The sequence below is a fragment of the Aplysia californica genome, unplaced genomic scaffold (assembly GCF_000002075.1).
Source record: "Aplysia californica isolate F4 #8 unplaced genomic scaffold, AplCal3.0 scaffold00153, whole genome shotgun sequence".
Lineage (NCBI taxonomy): Eukaryota > Metazoa > Mollusca > Gastropoda > Aplysiida > Aplysiidae > Aplysia > Aplysia californica.
Window position 1 is genome coordinate 1,057,695 of NW_004797423.1, and position 25,927 is coordinate 1,083,621.

General features: G+C 38.6%; 1 protein-coding gene across 6 annotated transcripts in view; it reads left to right on the top strand.

Annotated features, from left to right (window-relative positions):
• The window catches only part of LOC101854164 (FERM domain-containing protein 5), a 98,274-nt gene that overhangs the window by 60,245 nt on the left and 12,102 nt on the right, over nucleotides 1-25,927 (top strand). The window contains exons 4-17 of one of the 6 annotated variants that reach the window (XM_005097383.3): nucleotides 1,398-1,476; nucleotides 2,681-2,778; nucleotides 3,721-3,841; nucleotides 5,737-5,824; nucleotides 7,392-7,480; nucleotides 7,801-7,864; nucleotides 10,101-10,127; nucleotides 11,887-11,904; nucleotides 17,155-17,243; nucleotides 18,133-18,210; nucleotides 19,576-19,644; nucleotides 20,033-20,130; nucleotides 22,508-22,525; nucleotides 23,128-23,157. In XM_005097383.3, the coding sequence (XP_005097440.3) occupies nucleotides 1,398-1,476; nucleotides 2,681-2,778; nucleotides 3,721-3,841; nucleotides 5,737-5,824; nucleotides 7,392-7,480; nucleotides 7,801-7,864; nucleotides 10,101-10,127; nucleotides 11,887-11,904; nucleotides 17,155-17,243; nucleotides 18,133-18,210; nucleotides 19,576-19,644; nucleotides 20,033-20,130; nucleotides 22,508-22,525; nucleotides 23,128-23,157 (966 nt within the window). The remainder of the gene's footprint in view (nucleotides 1-1,397; nucleotides 1,477-2,680; nucleotides 2,779-3,720; nucleotides 3,842-5,736; nucleotides 5,825-7,391; nucleotides 7,481-7,800; nucleotides 7,865-10,100; nucleotides 10,128-11,886; nucleotides 11,905-17,154; nucleotides 17,244-18,132; nucleotides 18,211-19,575; nucleotides 19,645-20,032; nucleotides 20,131-22,507; nucleotides 22,526-23,127; nucleotides 23,158-25,927) is intronic. The other 5 variants (XM_035969540.1, XM_035969538.1, XM_035969539.1 and 2 more) reach the window with 5 other exon arrangements.

Genomic DNA, 25,927 nt, shown 5'->3' on the forward strand with positions numbered 1-25,927 from the left:
GCCCCGCCCCCCTCCGCTCCTAGTCCTAGTCCTCCCTCCCATCCTACTCCCTGTCCTCCTACCTGCCCCACTGATACAAACCAATGACATACACGTTCAGATTGTCACACAGAATACGTTCCGATTGTGACACAGAATACATTAATTTTTTTTTTTTACATTTTTGTGTGTGTGTTCCAGTTGCTGTTTATTGTCTATACGCTGTGCTCTATGTTTTGATCAAAATTGTATGCTGCAGCATGCTCTGTCTATTTCAGAGAGAACTAATAATTTAGGAAATCTAACTGTCAAAAAGTAATCAGGGGATGTGCTAAAAATTCTACTCGATGATCTTGCTCTTTGTTGTTGTGAGAGGAAATGTTACTCTTTAAAAAGAAAAAACAACAACAACAAAACAAACAATGAGATCTGAATTTGTTTGTTTATTGTAGACGAATCGATTTAAGGTGTTGATGAAGTGTTGGTAAGAATGATGCAAATAAAAAAAATCATGTAAATTAGTGTTTGCGGGTAGTGGAAAAAAAGCATAGATAGATTTGTACCCTATCATAATTGGTTTCCAATTGCTGGTACATGTTATTATCTATTTCGGCTGATGCAGAAAGAAGTGTAAAGGACTTTAGACTGACAGCTGTTGTTGTTATATAAATTTAACTGCCTTTCCAATGCTCTAAGGTTATTTTAGGGGCTTGGCCTTCAAATTTAACGTCTGTCTCCGATAGCACACATCAAGCCAAATGGTTGGAGCGCCTTAAAATCTCCCCCCAAAAACCCAAGTTCAAGAATGCCCAGTGGTGGAATCGAACCAAAGCCATCTGGTCTGCAGTTCAGCATGATACTAACTGCTAACGGAACACCCCAGGGACAGCTGATGCCCCCTCTCTCTCTCTCTCTGAATGACGGGAAACTTAAGCACTTATTAATTCCAAAACAGCTGGGGCTTTATAGCCGTGGTATTGTTCTGGCAAGTAGTAAAAAAGAGATGAGAGCTGAGTAGGAACACTTCGCTCGCCACCTGAGAGTTACAAAGTTCTATCTGACATTTTTGGCTGTTTTGAGTTGCGAAGACCTTGAGGTCCAAAACCAAATGTTTTATCTGCTCTATCAAAATCGTAAAATTATTCATTGTCATTTTCAAGATATTCGAAGAATTGCGTTTGAAAAAAATTGACATGTTGTGAAATTCAAAATTTTCTGTCAGATTTCTCAGTCATAACTAGCTACTGAGAGGATAGAACTTTGTAATTCTAGGATAGTGACTTGTTCAAAACACTCTGGCACAAGGGCATAGGGTAATTGGGGGGGGGGGGGGGGCAGAGAGCCCTGGCCGGGAACTGGATTTTGTCTTTTTGTTTGCTTTGAATTAATTTTTTTTCTTTCGTATTTTCATTCGACAGGTCTTAGCAAGATGGTTCTCTGCTTTCGGGTCAAGTTCTACCCTGAAGATCCCATGAAGTTGCATGAAGAGATCACAAGGTTTGTTGGAAGCTTCTAAGGGAGGCTTGATACTTACATCGCATTTATTTCCTCAATAAAAATAATGGGATAAAGGTTGCTGTATTTATGTAGCCTCTGCTGAACTGGAAATGGGCTGGCCACATCAGCAGAGTGAAAGACAACAGCTAGTACCCTGATCAGAATATGGTTTTTTTTCTCTCTTTTTTTCGAAATTTTTTAGGTTTAATACCCCTTTCGACATAGTAAAGTTGATTAAGAGATTTAATGCCTCTCTCTAAAAGATAGAGCCAAATGGATGGAGGACCTTAAAAACTCTTCCAAAGAACCCAGGTTAGAACAGTGGCGAGCGCGCTCCCCCTCCCCCCCCCCCTTCTCCCTGGAGATTCTAACTAGGGACATTTGCTCTGTAGTCCAGCATAATACCATCTGGGCTGACTGCCGCCCCAAAACATTAATTTGATTCTTAGTAAACAGCACACTAGTTCTTCTGGGTCACAGCATCGCTCGGTTGTATAACAGTCGTATCAAAGACCTCGTCAATTTCATCTTGTCTTTAATCCAACTGTATGATTGTTGCTTATATCATTCATTCATACTCAGTTTGGTATTTGTTTTTATAGAAATGGGTTAACCCTTTTGTGATATAGGGTCAGTTCGTGCTTCACCAGGCACAGTTTTGAATCTCCAGGGACTCAGAGTAGCGCTAGATTTAGTGGTCAGTTTCCGATGACAAGACCTGGTTTGCAAATACTACTAACTATCTTTAAGAGGAAAAGATATTTTCGTACGGAAAAAATGATAATATTCCTGAATGTGAATCTGCGATTAGTTTTACCAAATGCATCTAATAGAAGCAGTATGCAGAATACTACCTCACAGCGTTCGTCATTATGGTCCTCGCGCCTCACAAGGCATGACAAACGCCATACGTCACAACAGCATCTTGGCTGGTTCACCGTGTAAGAAATAATGACGAACACCATACGCCATATAGGTCACAAAGGGGTTAAATTTATAGGAGAGGAGTTGTCGGGAAGGTTGGGATGCTGAAAACTCAGATGACAAAACTGGTCGCCCCTAAGTAGGAATCGTCTTATGAATGCTAAAAGTTAAGCGAGCTTTGACGGGGGTCAGGGCAGAAATTAGTTCAGTGATTGCTGAAAACATATCGTCAGCTACAGCTTGACAACAAACAAAATTTAACTTCCCCTTTTTTTCCCAGGTACTACCTCTTTTTGCAACTTCGTCGAGATCTTCACCACGGTCGACTGTTGTGTCCACATGATGAATCCATACAACTGGCTGCCTACATCATACAGTGTAAGACAATAAGACAAATCTTTAGCAGATTTCTGGGCAAAATGTCATCTAAGGTCACTGCGTTGAAGTTGACTCTTTGTACCCATGATTTTGAGCTCAATGGGGAAGGTTTTGTATTTTTTTTTTGGGGGGAATTATTTTCTCATTAATACGGCTGATGTAAACCACCCAGGTTGTATATAGTCATGACATACTTCAAGTCAAAGTTAATTGCATACAGAAGCTGACAGTCTAGGAATCCTGAATGTATGGCTCGTCTTTTTTTAGTATAAGGCTCCAAAGAAATAATAGTAGAGATAATGAGTGGATGGTTGGCGGATGCTCTGGTGTGGTGTGCTCCTTCTTTCCTATCAAACATCTACCGTCCTTATCTCCCCTTCTTATTTTTTATGTTTGTTACTCTCTTATAACACCTCTAATCTTCTGGCGCTCATATGGCCTTATGCAGTTGCGGGCGCCATAAAACCTCTACTAAAATATATAAAATATATAATGGAAAACACAGATGAACGCTGATAGTGTTCTTCTGTGGTTGTGGGATTTCCTGACTAATGCAGTTAGTGTTGTGCCATGTGTAAATAGTTAACAGAATGTGTTTTTTGGTCGCTGGGACAGTTGCAATGGAAACGTGTCTGATTATTTATTTATAGTTCCGTTGTGTTGTCTGTTGTGTCTGGTTTAGCTTTAGTTTAAACTCTCTGAGTCTCTCTCTCTCTCGAGATCTCTTTCTCTCTCTCTCTCTCTTTTTTAAAAAATGGAAATTTCTATACATCCATAATATAATCTTCTACAAACACACCTGTCAAGTAATATATAAATCTAAATTTATTTGACTGTAATGCACATTTAGCGATTTTTAGAAAATACAAATTTTACAGCGGCAAAGCTACTTATTATTTCTAATTCTTTTGCTTATTCTTATTATCGTCCTTGTTCTTTCAGCGGAAGTCGGAGACTACGATCCCCAAGATCATGGGCCGGGCTATGTGTCGGAGTTCAAGATGCTTCCCAAGCAGACTCCGAAGCATGAGGAAAAGATCATGGAAGCTCACAGGGCGTTGATGTAAGCGAGCGTGGTGTGCCCAGCGGCAGGTGTCGCGACAAGCGGCAGCTGGTGGCCTTGCCGTGGTGCCACAGGTGTAAAAAGTTTTTATGAGGCGCGAGTTTGTTTGAAGTGTGAGACAAGCGGTCCCTGTGCTGATGCATAATGTCAGTGTCGCCAGGTGGGGTGGGTTGTAAGATTAATGAGGTGGCCGGTAGATTTACTGTGCTCTGAAATGTTAGTCACAGAATTGTCAGTTTTAGTTGTGGAAATGGTCTGGTGTCCTGCATTAATATGATATAATGATACTCTCATTTTTTAAAAGATATACCAACTGCAAGGCAGCCCATCATTGCGAATCTGGTGGAATCATTGTGATTAAACTTTAAAAATTTTTTTTTTTTACAAAAGTACGATTGTAACGACCCTGATTCCGATTTTTAAAAATATATTTGCTGGTCGGCTACCCCAACCCATGCCTACCCTCCTGGCATAATGCAGAGAAAAAAATGTGAGGCATGCTGACAAAATGAGTTACTTCTCGCAATTCACAAATGGAGATATTTTTCAAAAATTGACATTACAGTCAAATTTGTAGATTTTCTATCGATGCCATATTCTTTAACTGTAACCTGTCTTTTATTATTTCATACTTATAAATTGTAAAAACTTCACCTATAAACGTGATGTATCTATTTCCTTAACTTAAGGCTTGAATCTGTGAAGTGACTCATTTTGTCAGCCCACTTCACAAATGGTCAGATCCCAGCAGTCTACCCCACATTCAGCTGTCTAACTTAAATACCCTCTGCACACAGTCCCCTTGTAGTCACTTGCCTTTAAAAAAGCATGTTGCACCTAAGCCAGGATTACAGCAAACATTGGTTTGACAAGGGGGGAAAAAACATCTGCTCTTACGTGTTGTGGGTGAGGCATAAGACAATGAGAGAATATTTTTTTTTAAAAATGGATCATCGTTTGAAACTTGAAACAATCATCTGTTGCGCGTGGCATGGTGTTAGGTGTGCATTATCAGGATCAGAAGCTTGTGACATGTTCTGTCATTCCATCGGTTTCTTCCTAATTTTGGAAGGTAAAAGCTCATAGCCAGTGCTCCCTCCTTCCCTTCCCTTTTTTTTCTGAACTTCACTATGATGAGCCTGTTGAGACCTCTTAGTTAGTTTAGTTTAGTTTTAGTAGAGGTTTTATGGCGCTCGCAACTGCACAAGGTCATATGAGAGCCAGAAGATTAGAGGTGTTACAAGAGAGTAACAAACATAAAAAAGAAGAAGGGGAGATAAGGACGATAGAAATTGAGACCTGTGTCATCATGCTTTTGTTTATATTACATTCTTGAACCCACAAAGCTGTCCTTGACACCTCAGTGAAAAAAGAAAAACAACAAACAAACTATCCTTGGCCAATCTATTATTTGTTGATTACTATAACATATTCAGTTGCTTAGTGTGACACTCCGCCATACATCATTGTGAAAAGTGATGTATGATAAAGTCTGAAATCTGCTCGCTCATATGACCTTATGCAGTTGCGAGTGCCGTAAAACAATTACCAGAAAATTAAAAAGTCTTAAAGTGAACAGTTGATACGCTAGTGGATGGGTAGCCCTGGCGCTGTTCCACGCACACTCATTTGTACAAGGACACATGAGATGCATTATATCGCTTTACACTTACACCCCAGATTCACCAAGAAACAAATAAACCGTATCCATTTGGAGATACAAGTATGAGGTGTATCAGGACAAAGATGATGGGTAGTTCAGTTTTACAATTATATCACAATAGAATGATGATGCTTGAAAGCAGGAAGAACTTCTGTAATGTTGTCTGTCTTCTGTAGAAATAGTTTCTGTTCCCTCTGCGTCACTGCTGTCAATTATTTACCTGTGTTCACAGCGGGCAAGTACCATCTGATTGTGAGGCCAGTTTTCTCCGCAAAGCAGCCAGTATGGATACCTACGGCGTTGATCCCCATCAGGTCAAAGTAAGTGGCAGTTCCAGATTAAAAAATTTTTTTTCATTTCTAAACTCTTGGTTTGAATTGTAGAAAGTTGCAGATACAGTCGAAATTGTTCAAGACAGCCAAGCACTGTCTGGGAAAGAAGTAGTTGTCTTAGACAAGTGGAGGTCTTGGACAGTGTATTTATAATATGAAAAAAAAAAAACAGAAAAAAATGAAAGGGAGAAAATGGGAGATGGTTAAGTGTACAGGTGACTGTCTTGGATTAGTTGCCCAAGTGCATCAACCCTGTATCCAACAAAAACAAAATTTTACAGGAGAAGGAAAAAACTTATTCTTTTCATCTAACAAAGTTTGTTAAAAATTGAAGTCGGAATGTTGCACAGGCGATGTTTTTTGAGCTACATATCTAAAAATTTGACACAAAATCCGCAACGTTACACTTAGTAGAAAAAAGCACCAAAAAAAGTGTTTTTTGACATAGTGTGGGTTACAGGGTTGTTGTCTCAGGCGACGATGACTGTTGGAGCAGGTTTGACGGTACTGACCTTTCCTCTATGCAGTGGAGTCAGGCACTCCTCAAGTTTAGGGGATATGGAATTACAGACATTATTTTATAGCTTATTTGTTTATCTTGCTTTTTGTGGCGTCGGTAGCCTAGTGGTTAGGCTACCGAATTCGTAATCGTGAGATTGCGAGTTAGGGGGTTTGAGCCTCAGCTCGGTCCGACGTTGTGTCCTTGGGAAAGGCACTTTACGCGAACTTCCCACTTGGCTCAGTCCTATCAGAGACGGACGTTAAACTAGGAGGTCCCGCCCCTTAAATAACCTAATAGTGTTGATAGGGGCGTTAAACCTTTTCCATTTCACCATTTTTCATCTTGCTTTTAATAAAATAATTTTATTATTTTGACGAGCTCCTGATTTCACCATGATGCCACACAAATGTGAACTATGCATAAACAGTCATCGTCACCTGAGTACAACAACCACTAGGAATGATAGAGATGGAAACTTTTTGCAAGAAATTCTATTAAAGCTTAGGTCTATAGGAACAAGGTCATTGGGTTTTTAGTTTTAGCAGAGGTTTTACGGCGCTCGCAACTGCACAAGGTCATATGAGTGCCAGAAGATTAGTGGTGTTACAAGAGAGTAACAAACATAAAAAAAAGAAGGGGAGATAAGGATGATAGATGTTTCATAGGAAAGAAGAAGCAAACCACACCAGAGCACCCGCCAACCACCCACGGTCATTGGGTGAGAAGTGCTGAGGTTCATGGGATAAGAAGAGTGTTGTTGATTTATGTCATGTACGATTTCCGTTCTTAACTAACCGTGTAGCGCTGTAAGGGGCGTTCAAACCTACACAACTGAATGATTGGCGGATGCTATGGTGTGGTTCCCTTCTTCTTTCCTATCAATTTTATCTATCGTCCTTATCTCTCTCCCTTCTTTTCTTTGTGTGCTATTCTTTAGTCACACTTCTAATTTTCGACACTGAGATGACTTATATGTGTTGTAAGTGCCGTTAAAAACTCTTACGGAAAGTAGAACTGAACCTGTACAATTTTCCACTTATTTTTTCTTTTCAGGACCAGAAGGGAGACCAGCTGTACCTGGGGGTGACACATTTGGGAATCATGACATTTCGAGGAAACCGACGCACCCAGTTGTTCAAATGGTGAGCTCTTGTCTGTTTGTGTGAATGGTACCCTCATCATATAGTGTATGTTGCTCTTGTCTGTTTGTGTGAATGGTACCTTTGTTATATAGTGTATGTTGCTCATGTCTGTTTGTTTGAGTGGTACCCTCATCATACATTGTATGTTGCTCTTTCCTATCAAACTTCTGTCATCCTTATTTCCCCTCCTTCTTTTTCGTGTTTGTTACTCTCTTGTAACACCTCTAATCTTCAGCACTTATATGACCTTGTGTTGTAAGTGCTGTAATACTCTTACTAAAACAAAAACAACTTTTGTCTTTTTTATCCTTTTTCTTCAGGGCACAGATCAGAAGAATTGCGTATGAAGGGAAAATGTTCATTGTGCACCACACCAATTCAGAGGTAAAATAAGTTCTCTTACATAATTTTTGGTTTTTTCTACTTAGACTGACAGCTTAATGGACTGTTTCGAATGTAAATTTTCACGCATTTTCTTCTTTTTACTTTGACTTTGACTTTTCTATTGACTCATTTTAAAAAGTTCACATTTCTTAACCATCACTGACTTTTAGCCTTCCGTTAGATACTTGCCCAATGTTCTTGCTTATGTCCTTTTAACAAGATTTTTACTTATCTTGGAAGCTAACAAACTTTCTAAATGGAAAACAAACTTACAGTGGAACACAGGAAGGTTTTTTCGTCTGTCTTCTGGTTTGTGGAGCGTACAAGAGATAAGCCATGGCCGCATTACTGCTAGTCCGTGTTTTGGGCCATTCAATTCCATGAAAACTTGAAATACAGTGACACACATAAATGGAGATGATGACCTGTTGTAAAAACTTTAACACTTTCCACCCACGCGATCGCGCAGAGCACGCAACACTTATCCCCTTGGACCAGGATACAGGTGCGGTTCACGCTATATCACACCGGCGCTGATCGGCGTCCCATGGGGGCAAAGTGTTAAGCAGGGATAGAGCCATTCTTTATTTTATCTTTCATTTGTTTGAGATAACCTTTTTTAGCGACACAATCATCCCCTTCCCCCTCCCCTCCACAAAAAAGGCTTTTTCTCTGTGACCGTTTAGAATGTTAGAATGTTTTCAGCAGGCCACCATCCCTGTGCTACTGTATCACTGCAGTTTGGCTTGTCATGGAATGGCCCATCAGTGCAAGAAGTGCATGGGCTAGTGTGGGGTGTGGGGCTCATTTTGTGATTCAGAGAGTTGTACTGGTTCACAGCAAACTGGAGAATGGCATTTGCACATTTACTCTTGCTTCTTGTGTGGGAAAGTGTCACAATATTGCTTTTACTTCCAAAATGGCTTGACAAGAAATTTTTGCACGGTTGAAACTTTTCTTTCTAAATTTGCTGTGTAAAATTTTTTAATGACAGATTTTTTATGTTTTGGATGTGTGAGAAAGATTTCCGTTAGATGTGTGTGACATTTTTTCACTTGGCTTTGTTTGTTTTGTTGGTTTGAATAAAGTAAAGGATTTTGGCATAATGATGGGCTTTTCATGCTAAGAAAAAGCAAGATGGACAGATAAAAAACAATTGAGGGAGTTTGAGGAAATTGGTTGGTTACCACTAAAATACAAATTTGTGTAGGACGTTTAGTTTATGGAAAGCCTGACTGATATTATTGTCTTGGGCTGATGTGAGGATACGATTTCCAGCCATGTCTAGTCCGTGTTGTGAGGTACGCGCTCATATGACTTTATGCAGTTGCGAGTGCGACAAGTGTCGTCAGGCCCCTGCTATCGGACTGTGGGACAATTCTCGTGTCTTTAGAGCTGTAGCTCTCGCTGCTCTGAACACACGGGCAAACTGAAACTTGATGATGTTTGTTGTTGCTGTTAGTCCAGTAGCCTTTGAGATGATGATATTATTTGCTGTTGGTAATCCTGTAACTTTTGAGCATACGTGCACCCTTCAGCTCAATGCCATCTTTAAAAAAGTTTTTTGCTGCTGTTTAAGGTATTGTCTGTGGTACTGGTAGGGATGGGAGGAAGAAGTTGCCTTTGGAGATTCTGTTGTTTGAGACTTTCAAAGATAGATTTTGGATTGTTTCTGATGATATTTAAAGTCTACTTCTTGTAGTGATCACTGATATTTAAAGTCTACTTCTTGTAGTGATCACTGATATTTAAATTCAGTCGATAGCGCCGTAAAACACCTACTCTATCAATCAAAAACTGATATTTAAAGTCTACTTCTTATATAATGATCACTGATTTTTAAAGTCTACTTCTTGTAATGATCACTGATATTTAAAGTCTACCTCTTGTAATGATCACTGATATTTAAAGTCTACCTCTTGTAATGATCACTGATTTTTAAAGTCTACTCCTTGTAGTGATCACTGATATTTAAAGTCTACTTCTTGTAATGATTACTGATATTTAAAGTCTACTTCTTGTAATGATCACTGATATTTAAAGTCTACTCCTTGTAGTGATCATTAGTACAGAGTAGGGTTAAGAGGAGCTCAAGCATGATGACTATTTTATTATAAACTGATAGACTGACTTATATCTGTGGTGATTGTAAGCTAAGTTGTGTCTTTGTAATGGATTGTTGTAACTTGTAAGCATAAGTGACTGCGAGACTGTAACTGAGGTATGTTTTTCCCAGGATGAAGACGCATCTAATTCAAAGAAGGTGAGGCAATTAGCTGGTTGTAGTCATAACCCCATGTTGTCTTCTTCTGCATCGATCCATCAGCTTTTTTTCCTTTCTTCATGACGTTAATCCAGGCCTTGATGGGTGTGCACGAGGTTCGGCCTATACTTCCTAAGGAGGGTTTTGTAGCCCAGGACTAGATCATGTAGTTTACTTGAAAGTTTCTTTCAATGTACTGTGGAAATTGTCCTAGACGGCCACCCATTGTCGAGGAGAAAGGTGGTTGTCTTAGACAGGTGGACGTCCTGGACAGTGTCACTAGAATGTAAAAAATAATATTGTGGGAAGTGGTTGTTTGTACAGGTGATTTTCTTGGGAAGGTGGCCATTAGAGCTAGTTCAACTATATTTTGAAGTTATACTTTATGTATTCTCTTCATTTGCTTGTTAATGGATTCCAGATGTATACCTAAACTCGATGTATCCCAGAATGCATAACTGCACATTGACTCAGAGGGTGAGAGAGAGAGAGAGAGAGAGAAGTCGTGTGTTAGTTGTTTTGAAAGGAGGGGCATCCTTTCAACTGCTCAGGGGGGGGGGGGGGGGGGGGGACTCCATTGTGGTTTGAAAGTCTCCAAGTGAAACCTCTAGTCAAGCCTTGCAAATGTTTATCAAAGTTTGAAACTTCCCCGCCCTTGTGATCAGTCTTCAAAGCTCTCACAAAAAGTTGAAAAAGATAAGATGAAGAAAAGTGTTTCCCAGCTTTTTTGCAAAGGGATCATTATAAGTAAGTTACAATTTTTCTCCCTTCATCAATGTTACATTGGAGGTGATCAGATTGAAATATTTTTTCCCCCTGAGCTGTTATTGACTGACCTTTTTCAAACTGATATTTCAAATGCGATTTAAAACTCTAAGGAGTGACTTTTTTCATAGGTATTATAGGCACAAGCTCCAAACCCATAGCAAGAACATTGTAAAAATGTCATGGCCCGTAAAAAACATTGTAATGCAACATGAAGTAGTTAGGTGACTGTTCAGGTTGCAACCATGCCAAGTAGACCTACAGCATTATTACCTCCCTTAACCCTTCACTTCTGTGGCTTACCTGGGCTGTTACCTAGGATTATATAGGACAGCAGATCTGACAGTGAGGAGGTCACTTGGAGAAGGGATCATTGTGAGGACACCCATATTTGTTACGGTTTTTTTTTCTAGCTCTAGTCTGAAATTTTCCTGTTTCAGTGTCCTCCCTGCCCTTTAGACTTAGTTACATTTGGGGAGTAGGTTCTGAGTTTGCTTTCAAATTTTATACAATTTCACAATCATAGCTGAAGATGGGGGTAGTAGGTTTAGAATTTGTTTAGATCTTCCCAAAGACGGGTGTAGATGGGGCAGTAGGTTTGGATTTTGCTTATAGAACTTTGCAATCACATCTGTGGATTAGGTTGGGTGGGGGGGGGTGGGTGGGGGTGGGGGGTAGTTTTGAAGTATGCTTAGAACTTCACATTCACAGCTGTAGATCGAGCAGTAGGTTTGAACTTTGCTTATAGAACTTCGCAATCACAACTGTATATGGGCAGGTTAATGTTCTTAGCCTTGTTTTTGGAAAGACATTATTATATTTTCTCATTCAAATTGTTTCCCAGCATAATTTCATGTTTTCTCCAGCCCATCATTTCATGTATTAGATATGCACCCTTTCTATTTATGTAAATCACATTTCTTTAGTGTTGCTTCTGTTGTTATTTCATCACTCATGCCATTTCTATCCTCTGATTACGACACATTCACTACAGGACATAAGCATTACTGCGGTAAGACAGCTGACTTCTATTTCTGTGCTTTCAGAGTGCTCTCAATGTTGGGGATTTTTTTCCTCCCATATCTTTCGAGACTCCTCCTAATAGTTCTGATAAGACTGATGTATACCTAGGGGTCCTGTTTTGGCTTTTGAAAATAAAGAATCAATTAGAAGCATGAATACACCCTGCCTACTATGAGTGCTTCTCCCTCCCAGAAATACAGATCAGCATGGCTGAGACATGCATATAGGCCTAGCTTAGTAAATTGTTCATTCAGTGAATGTTGCCGTCGTGTGCGTGCTCGAAGTTGATGTCTAGTTGTTGTGCTGAATGTGCCCATGCATCGTCAAGCACACACCCCCTGTGACACCTATAGTTTCTGTATTGGAGGCATGATGAGGTGATGATGATGATGATGATGATGATGATTATGACCAATCAAGCATGAATATTTCTATTCCCTTACCCCTGGACCACTCACTGTTATAGGCTCTCTGACGATTATTATTGAAGAATCACAATGAAGAGGAATTTCCGGAACAAAAAAATGAGTTGAAATATCGAGATGTTCGTTGGTGCTGCAGTGATATTCAAGGTGACTGGAAGAAGAAGTACCAAGGTTCTCGAAAGTAGTGCTGGGTTAGACAGGATGGTCTGTTTCTGTGAGGTCTAACTAATCGTTGTTTTAACGGTCAAATGGTTGAATAGTCCCCATCCTAAGGTCTCAGGATAATGCTCTGGACTTTTCGTACGATTTTTCGTACGATTGAAGCTGCTGAACTTTGATCTGGGCAGAGATGATGAGATGATGTTCTCTATCTCCGATACTCTCAGAACAAGCCTACTGTAGATGTTCTGTATCTAGGACATTATGAGAATAAATGACATAATATTAGTTGTACAGGGCATATCCCCGTTCAACAGTTATATGTTAGATAAGAGTTCCAGAAGTATTTTTAGCAAACTGTTTTGTTCAAAGTCAGAACGTTTCTTAGAGTGGGAGGGAAAGCATTACCTGGTGAATAGATTCGGCATTTGTCTTCAATGTATCATGCCTGAAGTTAAGTCTCATGCTGATGAGCTATGAGCTAGCAGTAGATTTTTACTTCTGTTTGGAGAGGGAACAGTTGACCTTCCTTGTGGGGCAAAATGTGTTTTCTGGACTTCCTCATTGATCAGTGGTGTAGCAAGGGAATGTGGAAAATAGCCCAGTGGGGGGAGGAGGGGGGGGGGAGATAGTAAAGTAATAGTCTCATATAGAGAAATGGAGAGAGTTTGTGGCAGTTAATTGTGTGTGCATGTATGTGAAAGAGAGAGAGAGAGAGAGAGAGAGAGAGAGTAAAGACACCCACAAAGGAAAAGAGAAAGCAATAGTAGAGAATGAGAAATTGGCGAAAGAATACATTATTACATGTTTTCTCCCAAGATATGTATCATCAAATAAGGGGTCCCTCTCCAGTTTTGGATGATTTAGAGATAGGCAAATGTTCCTCTTTCGAATGAAATGGTCTTGTCTATGCCAGTACAGCATTTGACTTCATAAGCAAATATCTTAGAGGTGTATTTTTTGGGTGACAAGGGATCTGATATGTCTCTTTTTCACCGGTCTTTTTGTTATTCAGGCATGATATTTTGGGTCTTTCGTCTATTTTTATTGGCATTTTTAAATCACCTTTGTCCGTCTGATCCAAGAAATGGTTTATAATCGTCAGATCCCTGACTATGACAATGCATGGATGGTCTGTTAACTAATACACCTACTGTAGCACTCTGGTAGTCATTTCCCCTCTGACGTATCAGGGTCTCTTTGTGCCAGTCACATTCCCTAGGTCACTAATCGTGTATTGGATCTGCTTAATTATTTCTTTCTTCTCTGAGAGCGAAATTACTTCTGTAGTGACCTTTTTAAAGTTTGTTTCAGTTCTCTTCGTTCGTGGTGACCTGTTTTGTTTTTTGTTCTCTCATGATGTCACTGTCAATAATCATCTCCGTTGTACATTTTTCCGGACTAACCATCATCTTGTTCCTAGCTGTCTGTGAACCCTAACTCACCGTCCTTTCCTCCCTTTGTGTGCGTACCAATAGATAAACCTACATAGCCTCTCTGCATGGTGCTCACCTCAATTTCTTTATGTGTGAAAGGTTTGTGCGTGTGAGCGAGTGATAAGGTTCTCGTTTGACGAAGGTTTCTGGAATCTCGAGGGTTTATTTTTCTCCCCCCCCCCCTTCTACGTTAAGCAGGGATATGACCATGACAATGGGCAGGAATAAAATGTAGAGTTTTTTTCCCCCCCCATCACATCACCTCATCTCATTCAATCTTGAAGCAATATTTTCTACTTTGTCATGCTGTTGAAGTGAGTTCAAGTTTTGCCATCTCCACAGACCTACTTGTGTGCCCCAGTGACTAAAGTAAACACCTATAGAGAATGGGCGCTGGGGCTGCTTAACGTAGAAATCCATGGCTAGGTACAAGACTCCGGCAGACTCCAAACTGCAAAATGACGTTTATTGGAGTCTTGCATCTAGCCATGGATTTAGACCTTTTGCTTTAAAAAAAACAAACTTCTTATCCTGTGGATTATTGACCTCTTAAACCCTTTCCTTCTAAGACATGGATATTTCAACTGCTTCAAAAATACACTCTTTATTTTCTCAAGAGGTCTTGTACTTCTCCCCTTGTGGTCTCAGGTTGATTCTGTCTTCTTTTTTAAATAAAATTATTGAGATTTCCCACTTACCAACAACAGTATGGAAGGTTTCCAGGCATGGTCTTATTGGTTTTATCTGTGATATTTTTCTCCCTGTTTCCCCTGGCTATACTGTACAGTTGACTTTCTCTCCCCTCATATAGGTATATGTATGTATGCATAATAACATATTCACTCTCATAAACTTGAAAAGACAACTTGTTTTGAGCAACAGTTTTTCTTTTTTTTTTTAAAGTCCCAGTGGCATGAAGCACTCTTGCACAATTTGGGTTGGATCATTCTTTTTAATTCCTGCTTGTAAACCATTACCAGGTAGAGAGTATGGCTCTAGTATCGGGGGATTCCCTTTTTGTCTAACTGGTCGTTCTTTGTGTGACAGGTTTAAGCAAGCATGCTTTGTTTATGAATGGACAAGGTAGTAACTGACTGAAGTTTTGTAGAGTTACTGTTTTATCTGTTGTTTCAACAGCATGGATTCTCTGTTCACTATGTTTATTTCGTTTTTTTGTTGGTTCTTTTTTATTAATGCATCCGTATCTATAGCGGAGGAAGGTGAATGTCAACTAACTTTTTTTGTTTTGTTTTCCTGTTTCTTTACGTCTTCAGAAGTATTGAATGATAGTCGAATTTAAAGTTATGAAAGCTTTGTCTCAACATGACAATTACAGATGTTTTGTAAAGCAAGTTTTTATAAAGTTAACGAATAATTATACATTATTGAAAATAAAGATGTACAGACTTTACAATGTGCAAAGCCCATATATAATGAATCACAGCAATTTTCCATCAGTTTACATTTCCAGTAAGTTCCATGTCATCCATATAAACTTAGAACAAGATAAATTGAAACAATCAGGGATACCAGGACTGGAATATGATTTAAGCAAGATGGACTTTGAGTTGATTTAGGCTGCTTTATTCACTTTGATGTTGTGTTTCAATTGTGTGAACATGTGACAGTAGGTCTGTCTATGTTGAGCTGATTGTGTATGGGTAAGAAAAGGAAAGGAGAATTCTTATTGAATGACCCTACTCCATGATTGATAAGTCAAAGAACTATTTGGTTGGAGGGGACCTGTATTTTTAAAATATGTATTAAACACTGTTGATTGAAAGCTTGCCTTTTGTTTTGATGAAAGTCATTTGAAATATTGCTGCTCTTAAATTGTTCTTATATTTTGTTGGTCATTCGTTTTCTTGTTTCTTTCTCTTGGTTATGATGTACATTATTGATGTAGAGCGCCTAGATTATTATTATCATCATTATTATTATTTATTATTATTGTTATTATTGCTATTATTGCTATTATTATTGTTGTTATTATTGCTATTATTGCTATTATTATTATTGTTACTATGATGACGGTGATTGTTATTATAACATGTACTTCTTGTTTAAAAAATAGTCATAGTTGTTTTGATCATTGTGACTAACAAGAATCAAGGGCATATATATCCATATCTGTTTCGACTATGCTGTGATGATCAGAGTATAGATATTAGTAGAGTGTGTTATAAATGCCCCTGGTAAAATCTAGTTCTGGTGCAGCGCACAATTCTTGTAGTGGTGCTTTGTGGCTCTGGATTTCAAGTTTCTGCCAAAAGAAGAATGTTTTATGCTCTGTGCCTGCAAACCTGTCCCCCCAGTTCTGGTCCTGATCTGTAAAATTATCCCAATTTTTTTGCTGCTTTTTTACCTCATACATAGTTGAAATTTTAGTTTGTTTTGTCTTGAAATTCCATGGCATCTTCATAGAGATCCTGAAGCTGAGATAGATTTTTAGTTGAGTGCATAGCTTCATGACTGTGAAAAGAGCTACTTTAATCTGGTGCTTTGGAATATTAGCAAGTTACCTTTTTCATTTCATACGGTCATCGTAGTTGCATTAATAAGACAACATATTGTCACATATGCCTATGTTCAGTTTTTATGGTATGCGGCACTGATTAATTTTGTTACCAGTTGTTGTTTTTTTTCAGGGCTCTCTTTTTCGCTTCTGACATCTGATAAATGAGTTATGATTTGTTATGAGACATTTCAAAACATTATTAGCCATTCTTCACATATTTATAATTTATAACTATATTTTTCTTGTCCTTTACATTTTGTGTGTGGATGGTTGGCGGGTGCTCTGGTGTGGTCTTCTTCCCCTTTCCTATCAAACATCTGTCATCTTTATCTCCCCTCCTTCTTTTTTGTGTTTGTTACTCTCTTGTAACACCTCTAGTCTTCGGCACTTGTATGACCTTATTGTGTTGCAAGTTCCGTAAAACATTTACTGAAACTAAAAACATCTTTTGTGTGTTAGTTCTGCTTTTTCTTTCTTTTTATCTGGAGGTCATTGCTTTTTCCTGAAAGGGGAGACGATTAGATTCTATGGCTTGAAGGTAGACTACAAAAGTCTGAGTGAATAAGGAAGTGCTAGCTTGGACAAAAGCTTAGGATCACATTCCTACCTTAGCTCTGAATCTCTTTCACTTTCCTGCAATTCTGTGTCTGAGATTTACACCTATGAAGAAATGAATTGTTGGTCCTTGATTTCGTCCACAGAAACATCAAGCAGTGGGCTTCAAGTGCGCAACTGCCCCAGGGGCCAAATACCTGTGGCGCTGTGCTGTGGAGCAGCAACTTTTCTTCACGTAAGCTTGCATTTTGTCTGTGCTTTTGTCTGTGTGGAAGAGAGGATGTGGGAGGGAAGTGTGTGTGTGCATGTGTGTGTGTGTGTGTATGTGTGTGTGTGTTTGTATGTGTGTGCGTACGTGTGTGTGTGCGTGTTTGTGTGTGTGTGCGTGCGTGTGTGTGTGGGTGTGTTTGTGTGTGTGTGCGTATGTGTGCGTGTGCGTGCGTGCGTGTATGTGTGTGTGTGTACATGGTGAAACACCAAACCAATGTGCCAGGGTCTAGACAATAAAGATGTATCTTATTTTATCTATATATTTTTTGGCTGCAACACTTTTGGAGTGTCATTTCCTCGTTGTTACGTCTATACGTCTAATACTGACAGATTACACCAGTGATCTGATAAAAGTATGCTTAGAATGAAATGAAAGTCCCACTGATCTTCTGATATCATGATATGGTCATCATTGCTAAATTGAAAACAAAGTGGGATATTTCTTTGGTTTCTTTAATTTCAATCTGTCGTTTTAAGTTGACGACATTTTATTAGTTTGGTTCTGTAGCACTTGACAAAGTAGAATTGCTTTTCTTGGTTTAAATGGCTGAGTTTTAGTTAAAAAAGTACCGACGTGCATAGATAACAAGATTGCGAAAAACTTGAAATCACAGATAGCTCATACAATTTACCTTTACCCGACCGATATCTCTTTCATTTTTCGTTTTCGTTTAACCCAAATTATGGATGCGTCTACTCATTTTTGTCAGTACCCGAAGTGTTTGAATTATCCGTGCCCGACTAGTTTTACAGAAAGTGTTCAGCTTTTACATGAGGGTAGCACAGACTTGTAAGCATAGACTAACCAAGGGGAACATGCGTTTGTATAATTGTGATTTGTTTCCACTTCCCAGATTGTCCTCCTCTGCCACAGTTCCCAAAATTCGGTCTGGGGGATCGATTTTCTCCAGAGGATCCAAATTTCGATTCAGGTATTTATGTCTCTCCGATAAAAACTTATTTAGTATTCCCTAGTATTCCTGCAGTTTCTTCTTCTTTGGCATCACCAACTTCCCAAACTAGACAGTGACATGGAGTTTATTGCCAGCGAGGGTTTAAAAAATGTTTACATGTTTAGTGTACAGTTGTGTTCTCACCAGTTTGAGAGGATTGTGATATGTGCTTGATTTATGTATCGCCTTTGACAATTTGTTCCCATGTAGATAACAGCATGAGGTGTTATTCTATTTTTGGCAAATCAAGTAATAATAATAATAAATGACATTTATATAGCGCTCAACCCCGAATAAAGTACACAGGCTCTGAGCGCTTTGCAATACAGTACAACGTACAACAGTAACATAAAACGTGTTCAGAATAAAGAAATTTCTTCCAAATGAAATAAATTCCTCAGTTGTCTGTTGTGCATGCTGTAAGAACCCTTTATTAGAGTAAAGGGGGAAAAAACCAATGTTCTTTTGACACATGAAATCGAAATTGTCCAAGATGGCCACCCATTGTTGAGGAGAAATGTAATTGTCTAAGGCAGGTGAATATCTTGGATAGTGTCATTGTAATATGGAATATAGAAAAACCCAAGGGGGAATTAGGAAGTTATGTTTGTTCAGGTGATCGTCTTCTACAGGTGGCCATTAGAATAGATTCAGCTGGTTGTTTCTGTTTGGGTAACTGCTATCTTAAATGTGTATTCAGCTTTCCCATTGAGGCCCAGAGGTTGAGTTGAGTAAAAGTTTAGATGGCTCTCTATAGAAAAGGTGGATTATTTTTCCCCAATTTGCAAGGAGTACTGTTTTTGAAAGACAGCCTGTAAACTTTACTAGTTCTTTGAAAGGAATTGCAAGCATGAACTGATGAAAATTTTGTTTTCTAAATGTGAGGCGTGTGGACAACATGACTTACTTCTCGCAGCCTGCGAATGGAGACATCAGCCAAAAATAGACACCAAATTTGCAGATTTTTAATGGATGCTATTTTCTTCAACTTTAACATGTCTTTTATCAGTTCATAAGATAAAATGTACAAACCCCACAGATGATTTATTGTATCTATCTGTGGCCATAGAGCTAAAATCCGAGCGTCAACTCATTGTGCCAGCACGCCTCACAAATGTAGTTTTATTTCAACGTTTGTAGTTTTGAATATATTGTCCGAGTGAGCTGTGTCTTTGCCATATATAGCATGTGGAGGTATCAGAAATCTAATGTCAGTAGCTAATGGACTGTGTCTTACCTTGATCTTGACCGAAATGATTCCCCTGGATGTTTTACATGTGAGTTGTGTTTTTATCTGCGCATGCGTTGTGTGACTAACTTTGCTGGCCATGTTGTCTTTACCAGTGGAAGATGCCAGAATGAGGCATACGAGGCCAGTGAGAACATTGGGAGAACAGAGCCACCTTTTGCCAGGTAGTATTTAGTCATCGTCATAGGCAAATCATCTTTATATTATATTCTTCAATAGTTTGGGCCTCAGAATTTCGGCCTTGCAGCTTTTTAGTTAGAAATAGAAATATTTGTTTTCTTGATATCATTCACATCTTAAGACATACACACATACATGAATACACACTCACACACACACACACACACACACACGCACGCACACACACAATTAAAGAATAATGGCAGGTATTGGTCATAGAACCTTTATATGCATAACTGTACTGTGAATATTAAAATATGAAAAGGATACTTAAAAGTATGTCATAAGAAGAAAAAATGTTACACCCAATTTAGGGCCTGTGGAGTCTGTTGTAGTTGTTTTATTTATTCTAACTTGTCTGCTTCTTCTCAGAACATCGTCTTTGCCAAACTTTGGAAAGAGAAGTCACCCTAATGACAATAAGAACAACACTATGCGGGATTCCTTGGCGTCGGAAAGCTTCAAAGATGGTAAGCCGGTTACAGAACGTCGAAGCTTTGTGTCTGTTTGCATGTGCAGTGTCTAGAGGGGTCTGTGCCTGTCTTGTCAGGTGATACAGATAAGGCCTTTTTCACAAAATACATTACATCCATTTCTCAACTTGAAGATAAATTATGTGTGCTGTATAACGGGTTTTTCCCCCTGTATGACTTCAATTCACAATTTTTTAAAAATTTGCAAATGTAAGTCGTTCTCGAAATGTTCATGGAACAAATAATATATACTTGATGACTCAAATGGTGAAATAAAATCATTTGTATAAAAACGAAATGAGTAAAACAGGCGGAAAAAGTGCGCGAAAAAACAGCGAGTGCAGTATTTGATATCCAAACTTTTATATGCGACAGGGTTTGTTTTTGGTTTTTAATGATTGGTGGAACACATTAATTACTTCCTGTCATGGAATGGTGCATGCTTGTTACTGAGTGAAAGAAGTCTTTTTTTTTTAAAACCTGGTTAGCTTATCGCTGTAGAAATGGATGGAATGTATTTTGGGACGGGAGTTTTCAAAAATGGTTCCTGTAGATGTACCTACAATTTAAAGGTCACCTTAACCATTAGGGCAATGAGAATATAGTGTCTATAACACTGGGTAAAACTGTTGACAGATCACTTGAGCTTATATTTCGTTGCCTCAGAGCTGTTTTGTCCAAAGTGTACTTAAGTAAAGGCACTTTGGACAAAATAGTGCTGAGTTGACAATTTGCCTGTCTTCTGTAGTTTTTCTTCTGTCTTGTCCCCTGTGTCTGTGCTCACGTAGAATAGAAGAAAAATAGCATTTACGTATTTATCCGCCAATATAGAGTCCATAGAGAAAATTATCATATATGAATATCATCATGTATATGATGCAACTTTAAATTTCTATGTCAAAGCTTCAAAGTCACCCTGTGTCTTTATCCATGAGATCTATAGAATCAGATTTTTTAAAACTCAGTGAAGGCTGACCAAGAGAATAGACTCTTTGGGTCTGAGACTACTGATGAAAATCAGGTTAGGTTAAAAAAAAGCAAAACAACTTTGTTTTGGTTTCGTTTGAAGTGGGGATAATAATGAAAAATCCACTAATAAAGGTGTTGGTTGGTGCTTGCCGTGAGAAAGTTGGCGTGTCTTACCAGATGAACATATCGACAGCTCAGTGTAAGAAGACATCTGTCATACGTCACTTTTCAAAATGGCGCATGGCGAAGTCTTATACCTAGCAGTGGATATGATTTCACCAAAATTCTGGCTGTTAAGTCTACCTTTACTTTGTTTTTTCTGCGCATGCGTCCTGTACACGATGATATACTGTACATCCAGCCAGTAGCAATGTTGGGAAGAAGTGGGTTCTGTCAAAGGGAAGGAATGAGAGTTGCATCCTGCTTGGATTCAGAGGAACGGACTGAAATGAGGACACATGCTGCTCACTAATTGACACTACTACTTCGCTTCTGATTATTATTAATAACAGCAAATTGTTATGAACAAGCACTAAAATTTAGAAACAGCTTACTAATAAGTTTGAGCAGATCGTCAATAGTCTGTAAGAAAGTATCACAGAAAATAATAGAAAGGTCCCGCTGTTTTAAAAAGTAAATTCAGCTTTCTGTCTTGGTGGATGTATGTTTCTTTAGCTGTTCTTACAGTGTTGACTCTTTCATTCTTTTGTTAATTAATTCTACATTTTAGATAGAGAGCTAGTGCACTTACATTGAAATGAAAAAGATTTGCTTTTGCTGTCTGTGTTAAAATAACTTAAAATGAGTTAAATTTTCAGAGTTGAATGTCACTTGAGGTTTTTGTGAAGAAGTTTAACAAGTTAAGTTCTTCAGTGGGTGGTTGGCGGGTGCTCTGGTGTGGTTTGCTTCTTCTTTCCTATCAAACATCTATCGTCCTTATCTCTCCTCCTTCTTTTTTGTGTTTGTTGCTCTCTTATAACACCTCTAATCTTTGGCACTTATATGACTTTATTGTGTTGCAAGTGCCGTAAAACACTTACTAAAACTAAAACTAAGTTGTTAAAGAACATTTCTTTCACTTTCAGTATCAGTCTCCACAGAATATGGGTCATGCTTATGAAGATGTTTGCATCATATATTTGAGAGAGATTCTCTCCCTTTCTCTATACCCTCTCTTGTTTCCTTTATACACACCTCTAGACGGCCTTTTGTAGCATAGAAATAAAGCACACATACGTAACACATCCTAGTTTGACTAGTTTGACAATACATGTGACTGGATGGAAGAGTTTCCAATGCTCATCTTATCCTGTCGTTGTGAATATGTATAAACTTTAAGTCTGGAAAGACTTCAGCTAAGTCACTCTTTTTTATTTTTCTCTCTCCTCTGTTGTCTGCTCTATAGATCGCAGAAAGTTTAATGGTAAGTGTGACATCACTGGTATAAGCTACAAGTTTCCCCATATTTTTACTTTAGCAGAGAATCAAATGCCAAATATTCAAAGTGATGGAAGCTTGTTTTTTTTAATTTTTAAATTTTGGTCTTTTTATTTTTATATCTCAGCACAGCATTTGGAATGAACACAGTAATGATTTTGCTGATTTTTTTGTTTTATGTCACTCTTAAAAAGTTCTGAGGATGGCCCAAAGTCTTACTCATTCTGTTTTGTTTTCAAGCATTACCAATGACATCTAAATGGTTAATGAGTTTGATGTTTATTAATATTTTTATACATGTTTAAGAAACAAAAATTAGTTTTTCTGACTAGTTTTTTTTTAATACGTAGAAGGGATTATGCAACTTGGGAATGAGGCTCTGACAAATTATTTAGTGAATATTTGGGGTAAAGTTCAAACTAGTGTTCATTGACTCTAAAATATATCAGATGATTTGATTTCTTGACTGTCTCCTTTTGCAGTAACTGTTATTTACTGAGAAAAATGTGAGGTGATAAGCGTTCATTAACTGTTTCCCTTATACCTTTGCATGTGCCAAGTCTGTCACAAACTTTCATTCACTTACAGTGTATCTTGCATCGGGCAAAAATAAGGAAGGTAATTTCCGTCTTGACTGGTGTGCTTTCTACTACCTGTGCACACCATCAGTTTTGGTTGTCCTGGTCCTGAGACCCAGTTTTCACTTTTTCTCCCTCGTGATTTTTTTTGTCACACGTGTATATTTAATGTAGCATTTAGTTATTTTTGTTCAGCTTAGGTGAATGGGTATTGCTGTTTGTGAAGCAAATATTTTTCCCTTGCATACTTTTTTGTAAAAGAATGTTTTTTTCTTGTGAAAACCATTTCAGTGTATGAATGGAACAAAAAATTTTATGGACTTGTATTTTCATAATTTCTCTTTTAGTGATTCTGTTTCGTATCAAGTTTATCTTTGAATAGTGACGTTTCAACTGATTCTTCTTTTTTTTACTCAGTTTTTGCTGCTTGCTGTGGTTTTTTTGTTTTTTTTATTGATTTTTAAGTGAAACAGATTCAAGGTTCTTCATTCTAAAAAACTACATAAATATTTATTTTTAAACTTCGAGTTCCTCCTTTGTGGCTGTGCATGAATGTTCATTATGCGAGCTGGCAGTTTTAGATTTCTGTGAATGGTACAGTGACTGTTGTGGTAGTAAGTCCTATCATGCTGTTTACTATAAGTGGCACCGTAAAAAAAAAAAAGGCTGACATCCAAAATTCAGGACTTGGTTTGGCTTTGAGTGGGATAGTCAGCAGTCCTGCCAGCCTTATGGAACTTGCACATCCGTGGAATTGTTAAATATGTGACCTGAGTTTTCTTTTGCATAGAAGAGATTGAGAGCTGATGTAGGCTTATGAGGAAATTACAGTATCCCTTTCCCGAGCCAAAAAAACAACCCCCCCCCCCCCCCCCCCCCCAAATCAGAGTGATGAGAGGATGTATGCATTGTTTCCCCTCTGACATACAATGTTATGTTCTTCGTACAATGCTGTGTACTGTGTATGTACAATGCTGTGTTCTGTGGAAGAAACACTGTGTTCTGTGTACGTACAATGCTGTGTTCTGTGGAAGGAACACTGTGTTCTGTGTACTGTTTACATACAATGCTGTGTTCTGTGGAAGGAACATTGTGTACTGTGTACGCACAATGCTGTGTTCTGTAGAAGGTACACTGTTTACTGTGTACGTACAATGCTGTGTTGTGTGGAAGGTACACTGTTTACTGTGTACTGTCTACGTACAATGTTGTGTACTGTATACGTACGATGCTGTGTTCTGTGAAAGGAACACTGTGTATTGTGTACTGTGTACGTACAATGCTGTGTTTTGTGGAAGGTACACTGTTTACTGTGTACTATCTACGTACAATGTTGTGTACTGTATACGTACAATGCTGTGTTGTGTGGAAGGAACACTGTGTTCCTCTCTGTTGGACATTGCTGTGACCAGTCCCAAATACTTGCTCCTCTTCTAGCGAGAATCTTGTTGGGCACCAACTTGCATATGGCTCAGCTTCTGATAGGAAAGAGTGTCAGTTTGGTAATAATCCTATGCATGATGCCCACAACTGCATAAGGCTAGGAAGGATAGGGGGAACACTTGCCTAGGGGGATCCTGTTGATAAGAGGCTGTTTGTCTCCGGCTTCCCCCAAAAGTATTGTCCTTATGTTGTCTTTTGCTACCAATTTAATGTTTATTTTTTAAAAATAAATACATGGATGGTTGGCGGGTGCTCTGGTGTGGTTTGCTTCTTCTTTCCTATCAAACATCTGTCGTCTTTTCTCTCCTCCTTTTTTGTGTTTGTTACTCTCTTGTAACACCTCTAATCTTCAGCACTTATATGACCTTATTGTGTCGCAAGTACCGTAAAACACTTACTAAAACTAAAAGTAAAGGAAAAAAACACCGAAACAATTAGTCGAAATTGTCCCAGACAGCCACCCACAGTTTAGAAAAGTGTTTGGCGAGTGCGGTGCTCTGTTGTGGTCTGTGCTTTTTTTCCTATCAAACATCTGCCTTCCTGATCTCTCCTCCTTTTTTTTTCTTTTGTTACTCTTGTAACACCTCTAATCTTCAGCACCTATGTGATCTTATTATGTTGCAACTGCCAGAAAAACTCTCACCTAAACTAAAACTAAACAGAAATGGGCTCAGTGTACCAGAGGAGTTTAAAGACACAGGCCTTTTCTTGAAAGCTTTTGTTGAATTGAAAGTTACATCACATACACGTGAGATATACGTCACTGCTTTTGACACAGAATGTTTTCATTGAGTGACCCTTTACCCTCTTCACAAACCGTACCCACACCTCACCCACCCTACCCTTCACATACCCTTATACTCTGCTGGGATGGAATCAGCCTAAAATGCTTTAAAAAAAAAAAAAGAAGAAATGTTACGTTCAATATGCATGTCATTGCTGCGTATTGTATTGAAAGATCTTGTTCGACGTATCATGGTTCCATCTCTGATTTTCATACACGTATTTACTCCTTGAATTGATTGACCAGTGCTTTTTCACACCTGCAATCGTTTGATGTGATTGGGTTTTGGCATCCTATCTTATTATACATTGAGAAGTTACACATGCTGCCAACGAAAAAAAGCTGAGTGAGGAGTTATGTGAACTGCACCACATTTTATTGTGGAAATAAAAGCGAAAGTGTGATCCTTCACCTTTTGGTTGTGTTCTGCATTCCTAGTACTGTACTTCAGATAGAATGTTTCTGGTAGTAAAAAAATAATAATGAGAACAAATTATTACTTTTTGGAGGTAAGCGTTGAACTTGTCTCAGAAATTATATATGCGGGTGGTTGGAGGTGCAACTGGTAAATCCTATCCCCCCC